Source organism: Corythoichthys intestinalis, chromosome 16, assembly GCF_030265065.1.
Source record: "Corythoichthys intestinalis isolate RoL2023-P3 chromosome 16, ASM3026506v1, whole genome shotgun sequence".
In the NCBI taxonomy this organism is placed as follows: domain Eukaryota; kingdom Metazoa; phylum Chordata; class Actinopteri; order Syngnathiformes; family Syngnathidae; genus Corythoichthys; species Corythoichthys intestinalis.
The window spans coordinates 44,285,242-44,303,264 of NC_080410.1; the positions used below are offsets into that span (position 1 = coordinate 44,285,242).

An 18,023-nucleotide genomic window follows, 5' to 3' on the forward strand; every position below is an offset into this window, starting at 1 on the left:
TTAAAAATATTCTTGTAAGTTAATTTTATTGCTGACACTGCGTTTTGGGGTCATCAACATGTTGTGCTCCCCCTGCCCCAAAGGTCAAACTCCGCCTATGGTATCATTGTATTGTCACACACCTAGTCAAAACCGTAATGGGGATTTTTCCCCCCACTATTTTGACATGGTTTTCACCGTTTGGTCCTGGGTTTAAACCCATTAAACTTTCTTTGTTTGAGTTCAGTACGTAGCAACAAATTCTCTATTGTCACCATCAAAAGCTGTGAAAAGTACGTGAAAGGCGTTCATCAGACCGCGCTTTTTATTTGCTTAACCTTTGGCAGCGACCACTGACAGTCATGGTTGCCCAACTTCCCATCATGCATTTGGGCAGAGCAGAAGACGTTCTTTTTCTTAACACGCCTAATTGAACACAACGCAGAACAAACTGTATACCATTTGCAGCCACCACTGTCAGTCATGGTTGCCCAATTTCCCATCATGCATTTGGGCGGAACAGTTAAGTCGCTACATTTAGTGGAAGCACAACAAAAATAATATTCCTATCTCTCAAAAAAATTATGTTCACAAAAAGAAAAGCGCTCAATGCAAAGAGAACTGGCATTCCCAATCAAAACAGCTATGCAAAATACACATATGTGTACATACACATAATGTTAATGCGATCTTGTGGATTTATTGTTATAATAAACAAATACAGTACTTCTGCAAAGTATATTGAATGTTTATGTCCGTCTTGTGTCTTATCTTTCCATTCCAACTATAATTTACAGAAAAATATGGCATATTTTAAAGATGGTTTGAATTGTGATTAATTACGATTAATTAATTTACTATTTTTTTGACAGCCCTATAAAAAACATTCCAAAACTAACTAAAATGATCAAAACCTTGCTTGCTGGAGGTTCCTACTCAAATAACACACCTAACATTAATCTACACACCACAAAAAGTGGAAAATCGAGTCAGATCAGGGTTTTCAAACCAAACCGTAGCGAACTGCAAAGCATTACAGGTTGTGCAGAAACAAACAGGGATGCTCTTAATCTGTTTTACAGATTTACAGCAGGCGCACCCAAACAATTTAATCTAAATTTTGAGAACAAAGCCTGCTTGGATGAGTCATGGCTCAAATCTTGTGGCTGTTTTTGGCCATGAACAAACAGGATAACAAGTTCATACTGACATTTTTTTTCTACAGGTGCCATCAGTCTACATTAGGAAGAAAGGAAGGACACGGAACTACACAATTGCATGTACTTACTTCCCCAGGAAAGCGAGACCAATTTAGCCCACTTACCTCTCACGGATACGCACAGAACAACAAGGCCAGGCACTCCGTATGTAGGTTCAGGTATATGTAATACGACAGCTGAATTAACCCTTAATAGTGCACACATTGGCTGCCGTTGACGCCGTTAGACATTGAAGGAGGCACCGTCTAATTCTTTGTATTACTCTAACACACCCAATATAGAATAAATAGCACTTATACCATAGTTTAAGGAAAACAAGCACAATATAGGGCATAAGACGTAAAGAACACCTTCTTGTCACGCATTTATCATGCAACTGACGCACCAACTCTCGCAATCAATTCTCCCGGAAAGTCCAGAACAAATGAAGGGACGCCCTGTCCCGACACAAAGAAAACCAACACCCAATACCCAACTGATAACACGATTGACAAGACTCCAAAAGCCCCTTTGACACTGAGGTGGCAAAATCCACAACCCCCATTGCCCGGACAACGTTAACTCCCGAATTCTCCTGTCCAATCCACAAACAAACAATAATCCCAAACACACCATTCATCCTGCCCACGGCCCACCCCGCGAGAGCCTTCAAAAGACAATGTTTAACTAATTTTTCTCGGGAACCTTTTGTTGACTTCTGATATGCATAAAAAATTAAAAAAAAAAAAAAAAAAAAAACATTAGCGCAAACAAAAACTTACCTTATATTGGTCTTAACAGGGAACAACTGGATTCAGCCATGTTAAATGAGTTATGTCTAGGGCTGTCAAACGATTAAAATTTTTAATCGAGTTAATTACAGCTTAAAAATTAATCGTAATTAATCGCAGTTCAAACCACCTATAAAATATGCCATATTTTTCTGTAAATTATTACTGGAAAGGAAAGATAAGACACAAGACGGACACATATATTCAACATACGGTACATAAGTACTGTATTTGTTTATTATAACAATAAATCAACAAGATGGCATTAACAGTATTAACATTCTCTTAAAGCGATCCATGGATAGAAAGACTTGTAGTTCTTAAAAGATAAATGTTAGTACAAGTGATAGAAATTTTATATTAAACCCCCCTTAATATTTTCGTTTTATTAAAATTTGTAAAATTTTCAATCAAAAAATAAACTAGTAACTCGCCATTGTTGATGTCAATAATTACACCATGCTCACTCATGGTACAAACCCATAAAATCAGTTGGACCCAAGCGCCAGCAGAGGGCGCCAAACACCAAAAAAAAAAGTAACAAGCGGACATTACACTGTACTATCATTTGAATCTGTTTGAGCGGGGCATGTGCGTTAATTGCGTCAAATATTTTAACGTGATTAATTTTAAAAAATTAATTACCGCCCGTTAACGCGATAATTTTGACAGCCCTAGTTATGTCATATTCACCATTACCACTAGAGGGCAGTGTATCCACCCGAATCAATAAAACAATGCAATCACTTTCAATGCAAACCATGACAACACCACCCTAATGAAACGATTACTCGAAGCAGCAAAATATGATCCAAAGCTTTTTTCTAATTGAATTACACAAGTTAATCGATTAATCAGCACTAGATACAACTAACAAACAGAAAAACAAGCTAGTTTCATCCTTCTCCTGTGTGTTATCACTAGCATTTGCTGCCATCCCTCCCACTTCAAACCGATTGGGCGTCTATGGCGGTCAATGGCAACCAATGAGTTCAATTTGATTTTGTGGCATTACAGGTCAGGTGTGTGCCCAATCACTAATAAGTGGTATAAAGTTGCCCTGCCCACTTTAAAATAAAAACCTGGTATGAATTGTCTTGATGAGAAGAATTGTCTGATGTGCACCATGGCTCGGTCGAAAGAGCTGTCTGAAGATCTGCGATCAAGAATTGTTGATTTATATAAAGCTGGGAAAGGATACAAAACAATTTCTAAAAGTCTGGATGTTCATCAACCGACAGTCAGCGAAGTTGTCTACAAATGGAGAGAGTTTGGCACTGTTGCTTCTCTCCCAAGGAGTGGCCGTCCGCCAAAGATGACGCCAAGAGTTCAGTGCAGAATATTCAGAGAGGTAAAAAAAAGAACCTGAGAGAGTCTGCAAAAGTTTATCAGCATGTTTTGCAGGAAAGCCTGAGGCCATCTGTCAGACAGTTGAAGCTAAAAAGAGGATAGAGGCTTCAACAAGACAATGATCCAAAACACAGAAGTAAATCAACTTCAGAATGGTTTCAGAAGAACAAAATACCCGTTCTCGAGTGGCCAAGTCCAGACTTGAACCCCATTGAGATGCTGTGGCATGACCTAAAGACAGCGATTCACGCCAGACATCCCAGGAATCTGACTGAACTACAGCAGTTTTGTAGAGAAAAATGGGCCAAGATTTTTGGTCTGAACCAAACACACAGCCACGGTCCCCACCCAGCCAGCCCGGGGAGCGAGGCGGGCGGGGGGGTTTGGCAGCGCAGCCCATCTCTCCTCCCACAGCCCAGCAAAGGAGCCATCGTTACCCTGGGGGATCCAGGGTGACCCCCTGGGTCACCCGCGCCCCCATCAACCGGCCTTCAGGGATGGAAAGAGGGGACGCACCACCAACCCCACGCCCACCCCCACCCAGCACACGAGCCACAGCCGCAGCCACCCCACCGGCACGGCACGCCACGGGACCCCCAGCGGCCCACCAACCCCAGGACAGGCCAAGATTAGTCTTGATCGATGTGCCAAACTGATTTGTAGCTTCAGGAAGTTTCTGGTTGAAGTTATTCCTGCCAAAGGAGGGGGTGGGGCACAAAATATGAAATGTGATGGTTCACTTACTTTATTTTTTTCCCCCCTTCTGTCATTGTTTGCTTACTATCCTCATTAAAATGAAAACCTATAAATATTTGGGTGGTTTTAGTTAGAGCAGACACTGTTTTTTCATCTGTGTGATTTTGACAAAGATCAGATCAACATTTGATGGTGATTGTAAGCAGAAATGTAAGAAATTCTAAAAGGTTCAGACAATTCACAGTACTCAAACAAGGAGGCAGACCTGAAATGATAGTGCAAATGACAGTTGTCTGCATATATATTGATGTAACAGTTCAAAAAAAGCTACAATGTAACCGTGCAAATATTGCATATTACGGAAAACACTCAGGTGACTTGAAGTTCCGCTCTGAGACCGCCAATTTAGCCAACTTTCAAAATTGTCCGATTTGCACGTGTGATACATCATTGGAAAGCTTAAAATCTCAATTTTCTGGGGAATAAAAATTTTGAACAGGAGGGGATTTAAAAATTTAAAAAAAATAAAAAAATATTTAAACAGCAAAACCCTATCTGGAGGTGAGAGCACGCGAGAGCAGAATAACAGACGCCATGACTTTAACAAGATATTATCACGTACTTACCTTGTTTCGATCCAAAAACTCCATGTGGCAAGTATCACCGAGTGTCAAGACACAGCTGTGAATGGCCTCAGCTGGATTTTTGGGGGATTTTATGTGTGAAATATGGTAATATAACAAGGGTCGCGATGCAGAAATCGCAGACATCAAGGAGTGGTCGAGATTTTCATTTTCATATATTTACCTTTTTAAACTTTCTTTTCCAATTTTTCTTTGTTTGAATTGATGATATATCATCTAACATGTCGAAAAAAATGCGACAGAAACAAACAAACAAACAAAAAATACAATTAAGCGATAGTTATTAGGTAAATATCCGTGAATTTTTTACAGACACCATTCTTTTCATTGTGACAATTTGTTTAAAAGTAAAACGTGCGAGTGCGTTTTTTTTGTTTTTGTTTTTTTTAAAAAACGAAATATTAGACATCAATTAATGATTCTAAGCTAAGAATGACAGACATTTTGAATAATAAATATAACTAGGCCTGCAAGCAGGACTGAACGGGCCCTCGCAATCTAGCGCAACTCGGACGTCACGCAACTCGGACTGTGTGCAGGTCAGGGTGGTGGCAGATCCTCCTCTCTAATCATCTCATTAGAACCTAACAAGCTCGAAAGTCGCCTCTTTACATTCCCACACCCAAGAGATAAAAACCCCTATTGGAGAGAGTACTACAAAAAAGGAGCCACTACTGAGCTGTGCAGCCAAGCCCTTATTCAAAACCAAATTAATCTTCTAACTGGGCCAATTCGACCAAGTGTGCCAACTATTGTGGCTCTATAAGCTCCCTGAGTCTCTGAAAAAAAAATATTTCCTTTAAATGGCGAACAAAGGGTCGTCACGGCAACAGACAGAGACACGTGGACATGGGCCGTAAAAAAGTATTTTAATAGGTCTTGAAACTACAATGACCAACATGAAAAGAACTGGACATGTTTTGGAAAAACGAGTGACTTTCTATCGCCACTAGTTGGCGCTGTAGGGTTGATGCAAATGACCCCTACAAGGCCCTTCAGGGTATGACTCTCAACAAGCACGGGAAGTTTGGCGCAGATATCTTGTATATCTGCCGAGTTATGACTGTTCAAAGTTTTTGGAGAGAAAAATTGTTGACAGTCATTTTCACTTTCCTGTTTGGACCCCTCCGCTTCAACGAAACTTCAATATTTTTCATCAGGCACCTGAAGACAGGTCTTAAGGTTTCCCTTATGCAGGTTTGAGGTAGATTGATTTTTTCCCTTTAGAGGAGGAGTGTGTCCCGTAAAAAAGGGCATTTCCTGTTCCCACTAGGAGGCGCCAGGCACAAATGGTAAATTTTCAATCCAGTCCTGCTCAGGCTGGTATACCTCACACACATGCCAGATTTAAAATAGATTGAACGTTGTATGAGGGAGTTATCAGTCATTTTCCGAATTCGGTGTTTTGGCGAAAAAATGGAAGAATTTGGCGCCCCGCCCAGGTCAGGCCCGTGAATGAAAACACACCATTTTTATAACTTAAGATTTCATATGCCTCATGAACAGTCTCGCCAATTTTGAGAATGATCAAACTAATTCCCTAGGTGCCAAGGTGTAAAATGTGCACACTGTAAATCGATAAAAAGTTCACATTCAATCCAAAATACCCGATTTCCTGTAGGATTTGGAATGTGTGTGCAAGAGACTTTTTGGAGCAGTTTTGCACAAAGTTTTGACTCTCCAAATTTCATCACTCTATGTTAGAAAAACCTAAATGGAGAGGCCTTTTTGAAAATTTCAAGGGGGCGCCACTGAGCCATTTTGTTAAATTGTTTCGTAACGTTGCAAGATTATCGAACGTTATCCAAAGCCGCATGTATGTGCAAATTTTGGTGAGTTTTTATGCATATTCAAGCCTCCAAATGTAAACTCTTACTGTGAACCCATGAAAATTTCACATTCGATCCAAAATACCCGATTTCCTGTTGGATTTGGAATATGGGTGCAAGAGACTTTTTGGAGCAGTTTTGCATAATGTATCTACTCCCCAAATTTCCTTGCTCTATGTTGAAAAAACCCAATAGGAAAGGCCTTTTTTAAAACTTCTTTCTGTCGCCACTAGTTGGCACTGTAGAGTTGATGCAAATGACCCCTACAAGAACCTTCAGGGTATGACTCTCAACAAACACGGAAAGTTTGGCGCAGATATGTTGCATATCTGCCGAGTTATGACTGTTCAAAATTTTTGGCGAGACAAATTGTTGACGGTCATTTTCACTTCCAGTTTGGACCTCTCCGCTTCAACGAAACCTCAATATTTTTCATCAGGGACCTGAACACATGTCTTGAGGCTCCCCTGAAACAGGTTTGAGGTCAATAGATTTTTTTCCCTTGGAGGAGGAGCCTGTCTCGTAAAGAAGGCCATTTCCTGTTCCCACTAGGGGGCGCCAGGCCTAATGGGTAATATTTCAATGCAGTCGTGTTCAGGCTGGTATATCTCATATACATGCTAGAAATGAAAAAGATTGAACGTTGTATCACAGAGTTTTTAATCATTTTCTGAATTTGGTATTTTGCCCAAAAATGGCCGACTTTGGGACCACGCCCAGGTCAGACCCTTGAGTGAAAACTCACCATTTTCAAAACTTAAGATCTCATATGTCTCCTGAATAGTCTGACCAATTTTGAAGACGATCCAACTATTTTCTTCAGCGACAAGGTCTCAAATGTAAATCGATAAAATTTCACATTTGATCCAAAATTTCCGGCTTCCTGTTGGGTTTGGAATATGGGTGCAAGAGACTTTTTGGAGCAGTTTTGCACAATGTATCGACTCGCCAAATTTCATCGTTCTACGTTGAAAAAACCTAATAGGAAAGGCCTTTTTGAAAATTTCAAGGGGGCGCCACTGAGCCATTTTGTTAAATTTTTTTGTAGATTATCAAAATTTACGTAAAGTTGCATGTATGTGCAAATTTTGGTGAGTTTTCGTGCATGTTCAGGCCTCCAAATGTAAACTCCAACTGTGAACCGATAAAAATTTCACATTTGATCCAAAATATCCGATTTCCTGTTGGATTTGGAATATGGGTGCAAGAGGCTTTTTTGAACAGTTAGGCATAAGGTATCTACTCCCCAAATTTCATTGCTCTACGTTGAAAACCTGAGAGGAGAGGCCTTTTTGAAAATTTTAAGGGTAAAGGGGGCGCCACTGAGCCATTTTTTGACATTTTTTCAAAACGACACAAGATTATCGAAATTTACGCAAAGCCGCACGTATGTGCAAATTTTGGTGACTTTTCGTGCATGTTCAGGCCTCCAAATTGGCCATTTTCATTTGCCCTGAAAAAAGAAGAAGAAGAATAATAATAATAATAATAATAATAATAATAATAATAATAATAATCCTTTGCAAAACAATAGGGCCTTCGCACGCTGAGTGCTCGGGCCCTAATTACATTCGTTTTATGGCTGGGTTAAAACAAAAGCGGTTGCGCGACGTCTGTAAACAGGGGTTTTCAGGGTAAAACGGACAAATTAAAAATAGTTCGGGGGCTTAATGCGCCATGAATCTGCTATGGCAACATATGGACATATTGTTCTATCAAACACAATAGTTGTTTTGGCCTCAAAATACAGCAGTTTCTTTTAAAGTGGAGTGCAAGAGCAGAAACTGCTTTTTCAGTCTTATCTGTGTTTTCCGCCATATTCAGTGGGGCAAATAAGTATTTAGTCAACCACCGATTGTGCAAGTTCTCCTACGTGAAAAGATTAGAGAGGCCTGTAATTGTCAACATGGGTAAACCTCCATCATGAGAGACAGAATGTGGGGGGGGGGGGGGGGGGGGAACAGAAAATCACATTGTTTGATTTTTAAAGATTTCTAAATTAGAGTGGAAAATAAGTATTTGGTCACCTACAAACAAGCAAGATTTCTGGCTGTCAAAGAGGTCTAACTTCTTCTAACAAGGCTTCATCGTTACCTGTATTAATGGCACCTGTTTTAACTCATTATCGGTATAAAAGACACCTGTCCACAACTTCAGTCAGTCGCACGCCAAACTCCACTATGGCCAAGACCAAAGAGCTGTCGAAGGACACCAGAGACAAAATTGTAGACCTGCACCAGGCTGGGAAGACTGAATCTGCAATAGGTAAAACACTTGGTGTAAAGAAATCAACTGTGGGAGCAATTATTAGAAAATGGAAGACATACAAGACCACTGATAATCTCCCTTGATCTGGGACTCCATGCAAGATCTCACCCCGTGGCGTCAAAATGATAACAAGAACGGTGAGCAAAAATCCCAGAACCAAACGGGGGGACCTAGTGAATGACCTACAGAGAGCTGGGACCACAGTAACAAAGGCTATTATATCAGTAACACAATGCACCGCCAGTAACTCAAATCCTGCACTGCCAGATGTGTCCCCCTTCTGAAGCCAGTACACGTCCAGGCCCGTCTGCGGTTCGCTAGAGAGCATTTGGATGATCCAGAAGAGGACTGGGAGAATGTGTTACGGTCAGATGAAACCAAAACAGAACGTTTTGGTAGGAACACAGGTTCTCGTGTTTGGAGGAGAAATAATACTGAATTGCATCGGATGAACACCATACCCACTGTGAAGCATGGGGGTGGAAACATCATGCTTTGGGGATGTTTTCCTGCAAAGGGACCAGGACCACTGATTTGTGAAAAGGAAAGAATGAATGGGGCCATGTATCGAGAGATTTTGAGTGAAAATCTCCTTCCATCAGCAAGGGCATTGAAGATGAGAAGTGGCTGGGTCTTTCAGCATGACAATGATCCCAAACACACAGCCAGGGCAACAAAGGAGTGGCTTCGTAAGAAGCATTTCAAGATCCTGGAGTGGCCTAGCCAGTCTCCAGATCTCAACCCCATAGAAAATCTGTGGAGGGAGTTGAAAGTCCGTGTTGCCCAACGACAGCCCCAAAACATCACTGCTCTAGAGGAGATCTGCATGGAGGAATGGGCCAAAATACCAGCAACAGTGTGTGAAAAGCTTGTGAAAATGTTTGGCTTCCGTTATTGCCAACAAAGGGTACATAACAAAGTATTCAGATGAACTTTTGGTATTGACCAAATACTTATTTTCCACCATGATTTGCAAATAAATTCTTTAAAAATCAAACAATGTGATTTTCTGTTTTTTTTTTCACATTCTGTCTCTCATGGTTGAGCTTTACCCATGTTGACAATTACAGGCCTCTCTAATATTTTCAAGTGGGAGAACTTGCACAATTAGTGGTTGACTAAATACTTATTTGCCCCACTGTACAGTATGCAGATTATGCAGTACCCAGAAAACAAAGTGTTATCTTGTAAAGGCCATATCAGTACATCTTATTACTCCCGCAATAGGTTGCCAAACAAACCAGGGCGTACCCTACGTCTCACCCAGAGTCAGCTGGGAAAGATCCAGCTCAAGCCTGGCATCAAAAATGAATGGATGTCTTGGATCTCTCTAAATGCGGAGGCGTACCAAAATGAGGCTGCACAGTGTAGGTCATGTTAATTCATGTCTCAGTCGGGAAAACCGGGATTGTTCACGTTCGGAATCCAATCCTATAGTGCTACCCAAAGGATTTACGCCGACGGATCGAGACAGTGGATGGATTTTTAGTTTTTTACAACACATGAGAAAAACTCTCTCCTGACAGCCAGCTCTATCACCGCGGCGCTCAGCAAATCTTCAGGGAAGGGATAAATCGTAAGATGGAAACTGAATACATGGTGGATGAGAAGTAAATGGGCGAAGGGACGATAACGCTGTCCAACACATTTATCTTTGGTCTAAAAAGAAGAGGAAAAAAATAGGAGCAAACGCAAAAGTTTTTGTCGCTCGTTCATCTCAGAGATGAGAGAAGATGGAGGCCCATAAATCACTGGCCCGACCTGGTGAAGAAAAGGCACTTTTACTCCGCGGTGCCATTTCTGTAGAGGCTAATTGGTGTGGATTTCAGTGTCAATTAATCCATGCTTAAATCCATGGATACAAATTGGACTTAATCACAGAATAAAAGTTCAAAGTGAAGCCACACAGTCCTACCGGGTGAAAACGCTGACAAAACTGGCATTCATGCATCATTTTTTTAACAACAGGCTATAAAATATCAAGGTAATTTGAGGACAAAGATTTGGAAAGTGCTTCAGTGAAAATGACTCAACAAGACGAAAAGAAACAGGATATGTCGATGACAGAAACAGAACACCAAAGATGCGGTAATGACAACAGCGGTTATACGATGATAGCAGTGTGACAACATTTTTTTATAAAAAACGAAATTGGACATCTACAGTGCCCTCCATAATTATTGGCACCCCTGAAAAAGATGTGTTTTTTAGCTTCTAATATTTTTTTTTTTTTATTCAAATAATATGGGACCTTAATGGAAAAAAAGAGAAAAATCCAACCTTCAATACAAGTGCATTCATTCAGTGGGGAAAAAATCCCACATAAAGAAAAAATTATTTGACATCAAATAATGTGTGTCACAATTATTAGCACCCCTGGTGTTAATACTTTGTACAACCCCTTTTTGCCAACAAAACAAGGTCTGGGGACTGAGATGGCCATGGGAGGAGCTTGATTTTGTGTCTGGTGAACCATTTTTGTGTAGATTTGGCCATATGTTTAGGGTCATTGTCTGGCTGAAAGACCCAGTGAGGACCCATCTTCAGCTTTCGGGCAGAGGGCAACAGATTTTGATTTAAAATGTCCTGGTATTTCAAAGCATTCATGATGCCATGCACCCTAACAAGGTTCCCAGGGACTTTGGAAGCATCACTGACCCACCCCCATACTTCACAGTGGGTATGAGGTGCTTTTCAGCATGCGCATCTTTAGTGGCACGCCTGACCCACTTAGGCTAGGTTCATACTACAGGTCTTAATGCACAGATCCGATTTTTTGCCATATATGTTTTTTTGGCGTGCCCGTTCAGACTGCCTTTGTCCATTGAGACCTTTCAAGTACTACGCATGCGCACTAATTCGCAGTCCGACACGCACTGACCAAGACGACCCGCATGCGCAGAAGCATCAAAACAAATGACTACACATGCTGGCTGTCATCCGTCATTCCAGGGAATCGTATTTTGCTTTTGAAAAAGAGGACACAAATAACAGACATAAATAATCCCAGTTTAGGTTTATATTCAAAGTATATGGATCGATAGCATGCATGCACTGTCCGTGCATGTCACACACACATTAGGGCAGTTTGCCCCGACTCTCGGCCGTGTAAGCAATGTTGAAATATTGCTTATATGGAGCAAACAGAAAACCGATTATTCTCAGGCTTATCCTCAACCCATTTAATTTTTTTTTATGACTGTTGTCAAGTCCGACCCTTCCTAAAAAGCCGTGTTCAAGGCAAGCTAGGCGCTAATAACGCACAGCTGCACCGCTACCGTAGCGTCTCTCTCGCTTTTTGATGACGTAATTGCTGCATGAATTCCGATTTGAGAGACTGGACAGTACAGACCGCCGCGACAGTCTGGAAAAAATTGGCCCAGATCGGATTTGAACCACATACGAAAGTGACCCAGATCAGATTTGAAATGGTCCAGTTCTATGCGACTTGTCACGTTCAGACCGTCAAGTTACAACTTGAAGGTCTGAACTCGAGTCGGAAAAACACGTAAAAATCGGATTCCTGCATTAAGACCTGTAGTATGAACGTAGCCTTAGAGTGTTTGTTGCCAAAAAGCTCAATCTTGGTCTCACACAAAAATACACACGGTCCCAGTGTGCTTTGGTCAGCTCAATCTTGGTCTCATCTGAGGGGGGTTTGGCTGGCAATACATATTAGTGTTGCAACGATTAATCGATTAACTCGAGTATTCGATTACAAAAAAAGATTCGAATTAAATTTTGCTGCTCCGAGTATTCGTTTTTAAAGTGGCGTAATGGTTTGTTTTGAAAGTGTTTGCATTTAGTTTTATTGATTTGTGTGGATACACTGCCCTCTAGTCTGCCTCATTTCACGTGGCTGAATACAGCTGTTCCCTGTTAAGACCAACATAAGGTAAAGTTTTGTTTGAGCTAATGTTTTTTTTAGGGCTGTCAAAATTATCACGTTAACGAGCGGTAATTAATTTTTTAATTAATACCGTTAAAATATTTGACGCAATTAACGCACAAATGGACCGCTCAAACAGATTAAAATGACAGTACAGTGAAAGGTGTACTTGTTGTCTTTTTCGGAGTTTTGCCGCCCTCTGCTGGCGCTTGGGTGCGACTGATTTTATAGGCTTCAGCATCCATGAGCATTGTGTAAGTAATTATTGACATCAACAATGGCGGGCTACTAGTTTATTTTTTTGATTGAAAATTTTACAAATTTTATTCAAACGAAAACATGAAGAGGGTTTTTAAGATAAAATTTCTATAACTTGTACTAAAATTGATCTTTTAAGAACTACAAGTCTTTCTGTCCATGGATCGCTTTAACAGAATGTTAATAATGGTAATGCCATCTTGTTGATTTATTGTTATAATAAAGAAATACAGTTCTTATGTACCGTATGTTGAATGTATATATCCATCTTGTGTCTTATCTTTCCATTCCAACAATAATTTACAGAAAAATATGGCATATTTTATAGATGGTTTGAATTGCGATTAATTACGATGAATTCATTTTTAAGCTGTAATTAACTCGATTAAAAATTTTAATCGTTTGACACCCCTAGTTTTTTTTAATGCATTCGTAAAGTATATTTGGCCGTTTTTTGTGGGAATATGTGTCTGAACAATTTGTTAAGCGAACTGTAAAAGAAAAAAAATGTTAGCGGATTATAGCATTTAAGCTAGCAGACTTTTGCTATGTAAGTAGGCCAATTCTTCTTTTGTTGTACATAGACCCTCATTTTTTATTTTTTTTATACCGTTTGAGGCTCAGCTCAGGTCTTTTTTTATGTTCGTAATCAGATTACTCGATTATTCGAACTAACTAGTTCATCGATTAATCGACTACTAAAATAATCGATAGCTGTAGCCCTAATACAAATGCTCTCTGGGTGTTTACTTTTTGCCAAAAACAAAACAAGGGGAAAAAATCCTATTAAAATTATAATGATTAATATTTAAATTTGCAAACGATTACCTAGTGTCCTAATTTTCTTTGTGGGCCCCATCAGGGCATGGGCCCTTAGAATCAATATCACTTTTCACCTCTATATGGCGCCCATCTACTTGTAAAAACCCATTCCAATTCACAACTTAAAGATGAAACTAGCTTGTTTTTCTGTTCATTTATGATATCCAGGCCCATGTACTGATACTTGTTATATCGCCATATTGTGATATAACCGTTCTCGTGAGCCTTGTATAGCAAATCGTATCATAAGGTACCCAGAAGTTCCCACTCCTATACGATGACATTAAATTTTCCTCCGAGGAAAAGCCGTACAGCACACAAACACATAAAAAATGCCTCAGTAGCCAATTGAACTCATAACTCCTCACTGCATTTTACAGCCTAGCAACCACTGGACAATCAAAACCAAGCTATAACTTGCGCCTACCTTTTAGCTGCTCCGCCACCACGCTCTGTCCGATTCTCTCAATGACCTGCCCATCTTCATGCTTGTAGCGGTCGTCCAGAAAGTTAGCGGTAGCTTGCGATAGGTGCACCTTCCCGGCCACTCCCAGTTGCTCCATTAAATTAGCCAAGTTGACATCGTTGGACCAGACGTCAAACTTGAAGCGCTTCATACCGAGGATCCCGCACAGGATAGTGCCGGTGTGGACGCCAACCCTCATGTTGACCATCTCCCTTTTCTCCTGGCAGAACTGTTCAATGGCCTGGATCATGCCTAATCCCATTTCCACGCAACAATACGCGTGGTCCGGTCTAGGTTCGGGACACCCGGCTACGCAGTAGTAGCAGTCCCCGAGGGTGCTTATCTTCTCACAGCCGGTCAACTCGCAGAGTCTATCAAAACGTCCAAACAAGTCGTTGAGAAGACCCACCAGTGCGTGGGCGGATTTATTGGCGGACATTTTGGTAAAACCCACGATATCAGCAAAGAGGATGCTAACGGGTTCCATCCTTTTCATGTTGAAGGGTCTAAAGATAATCTGACCTCGGGGGATGGAGGTTTTCTTGCGTTTATTATTCTTGGGGCTAGAGATAACAGCCGCCGCGCCGCTTGTGGAGTATCTCTTCACCGAATTATCACCCAAGTCCTCGTCACCCTGCTTCATCAGTTCATCTGCTACGATTCTGGGCATGACGGAGTGGATCATTCGCTCCTTTAACGCTTTCTCCACCTCTAAATCCTTCCCATGCATGATTGCTTGTCCCACCTTCAGGAAGGTACTGCGTGATCGCACTTCAGACATGATAAACAAGTGAATGCCGATGGCGTGGACACATAGGTGGAGCAAGGCTTTCGCTGGTCCCAACCATCGAAGAGTATCCAGGTCATTTTCCGGTGTTAAACTCAAGCCACCCTCAGTCTGGGTGAGATGGAACCAACCCAAAATCTCGAAACAGACGGAATAGAGCAACCCGAGTAGGACGGAAGCAAAGAGACGAACGTGAAGAACACTGTAGAGCAACAGGAGAACCTCGATACAGAGCGAGAAGGTTCCAACAGCTGAGACGCAGGTGCTACCCTCGACACTCTTTAGGTAGGACAGGTTTTGTGTAGAACTGCTGAAGTTATCCACATCTAACAAATCAGTCTCTGGATCTCTGAAGCTTGACGTCTGGATCTGAGGTGCTAGGGTTAGCATGAAGGTGACAACAATGAGCAACAGAGACACTTGATTGTAGCAGTGAGAGTACAACTTGGTCAAAGTTAGAAGGAAGAGGAGAAAGCAGAAGAGAAGAAAGGACATAGTCGGGATAAGAAAGACAATCTTGTTGCAACGGGATGGGTTAGCAGCGAAGTAAAATCCCCAGAGAAGAGCCGCGGCGGACAGGTAAAAGAGCACGTAGCGAAAACGCCGTTGGATCTGAGGGAAACTCCGTTCTCTGCACGCTTCCTCCAGAATGGACGAGTCAAACTTAGGATCCCAGAAGTGACCGGCGGACCTCTCAAAAAGCTGAGGGAGCCGCTTTTGCGAGCGGAAGTTCCTGACCAACGTCCTCTTGACCGCCGACTCCCCGGAGCTACAGCTGGAGGAGATGCTGTACTTGCAGTGTTTGGACCCTGCCGTGAAGCCCAACGGTCCGCCTCCGTGCTTGTGTTTGACGCTGCCGCCGATCTTCACCGAGACGCCCTCGCCGCTGGAGTCGCAGCTCACCTCCGTGTTGTGAGGAAGCAGTTGTTGACGTTGGGGGGACGCCATGTTGTATTGCCAAAGCTTCGAGAAAAAGGCAAACTACTGAACCGCGCGGTGATTGGATAAGGGACACGTCCGTCGTCAAGGAAACTATTTGACTAGTCCATTAGCCCACTTGATGTCCACATGTGCAGTCCTGTGTGATGCCATTTTTTCTGACGCAATGCCCAAATCAGCCACTGCATGATGACAGTTTCATTCAGTGGCAAATCATTTCAGAATTGATCAATTTTAGCCCTTTAGAATGTTACTAATAATATTTCAAGAGGCCAGAACAAACTTTTGACGCTAATCAAATGAACCGATGATGCTTGTTTGCGAAATTAAACAACAAAAAGACAAAATATTTGCAGGTTTTTGTACTGCAACAGCTCCTATGAGGCTCCATCAAACTGTGTTTCAATTCTGGACATCCTGTTGTGTGGTAATGGATGGAAAAAAACAAAACAATCCAATACATTACTTGACCATGATCATCAGTCGTTCTTGGGAGTTAAGTTCTTGCGGCTGGAAATGGCAGACGACGGGTGGAATAAAAAGAAAAAAAACACCTCCAGGGGAGACTGTAGAGCTAATTAAAAGGTCCCCATCGTCTTTCCCGACGAGGTCAAAACGGCATGACGACGCCTTCATCCAGCCACTTTAATTGAATTACAGGAGCTTGTATTCATACCTGAGGTTCTAGAAGCCAGCGTCAAATTAAATCCCAGCCTCCTGCGTGGTGAGACGGGACTGTTTTCTCGCCGCTCGTCGGTCACATGCAAGCCGTCCTAACTGCACCGACACCTGAGAGAGACGTGCAGGTGTGAGCTTCTTCCCGGGTAAAAGCATCTTCCGAGAACTGGTGTGCGTGGATGTGAATGTGAGACTGTTGACTGTTGTGTGTGACAGCGAGAGAGGAAGAGGGGGGGGAAGCAAGACAATGTATGGCATTCCTAATCCGGAAAATGTTTTCAGAATAAAAGAAATCATCAGGCGAGGCAGCTGGTTTACACTTTACTTCCGACAATTTACGACACAATAAAACGGAAAATACTAACACGAGTTGCGCCAAATAAGAGTACATATTAAACTTACAATAGGCAGGGTATTAAAGTCCACTTGAGTTTTTTGGGGGGAAAGTTTTAAATGAGAAGGAAATGCATTATCATATCGTTGGTGTCGCATGTATTCTTCTTCTTGAGTTATTTAATGTTCTTTGCAGTGTCGAGCAGTTTGAAATGAGCTTTACCGCCATTAAGAGGATTGAGGCAGAACTGCAACATTCCCGAGACATTTTTTTTTTTTTAAATTAACAACAACAACAACAACACGACAGAATAAACAACAACAAAAACACAAAAAAAAAAGACAGAAAATATTCAATAATACAAACCAAAAAACAAAAGAATACAAACACAAATAGGCCAGGGGGTATAAACATCCCAAACATTGCACATCAGAAAAGAAAAAATGAATAATACCATAAGCAACTATTCACAAAAAAGTCGCAGCTTTTCACAAATATCAATTATTTTTTCCGATTTCCTATCCTTTGATTTTTTTTTTTTTTTAAACAGATTTATGTAGCATACCGTTTCATTGTGGAAGTGAGAAAAAGATGGTAACAGCTTGCTGAATTTACATTTGTGGATGTAGAATTTCGACAACAAAAGAAGTAGATTAATAATGAAAATATCTTCATTTTCCCATTTTAGCTTGAAGTCCACATGTAGATTCCTACGGAGCCCCCCGGGTGCCAGGGTAGAAAAAATTAAAAAATCATAGCTAATCTGTACCCAAAGATTACTAATCTGTACCCACAGTTTACTAAACTGTACCCACAGATTACTAAATTGTACCCACAGTTTAGCAATCTGTACCCACAGTTTACTAATCTGTACCCACAGTTTAGCAATGACCCGGAAACTGTAGTCACAACGGACTCCAAACGCAGAGGGACCGACCAGGCAAGCACCTGCACCTTTTGCCCTCGGCGAACAAAGGGGTTTTAAAAGGTAACTATTGCATATTTTCTTTGGTAGCCGTCTACATTTTCAGGTGGCATCAATCAATATGGCATGTTGTGTGTTAGTAGCCGCTAATGCAGCTACTAAAAATAGC

General features: G+C 41.4%; 1 protein-coding gene across 2 annotated transcripts in view; it reads right to left on the bottom strand.

The window, feature by feature from the left end:
* Positions 1 to 17,097, bottom strand: part of LOC130932167 (adenylate cyclase type 9-like) — a 108,913-nt gene extending 91,816 nt beyond the window's left edge. The window contains exons 1-2 of one of the 2 annotated variants that reach the window (XM_057861627.1): positions 16,998 to 17,097; positions 14,153 to 16,706 (exon numbers count right to left, since the gene is read on the bottom strand). In XM_057861627.1, coding sequence (XP_057717610.1) covers positions 14,153 to 15,926 — 1,774 coding nt within the window. In that variant the 5' untranslated portion in view covers positions 15,927 to 16,706; positions 16,998 to 17,097. Of the gene's footprint in view, positions 1 to 14,152; positions 16,800 to 16,997 lie in introns of those variants that run through there. The other variant, XM_057861626.1, reaches the window with a different exon arrangement.
* Positions 17,098 to 18,023: the final 926 nt, after the last annotated feature.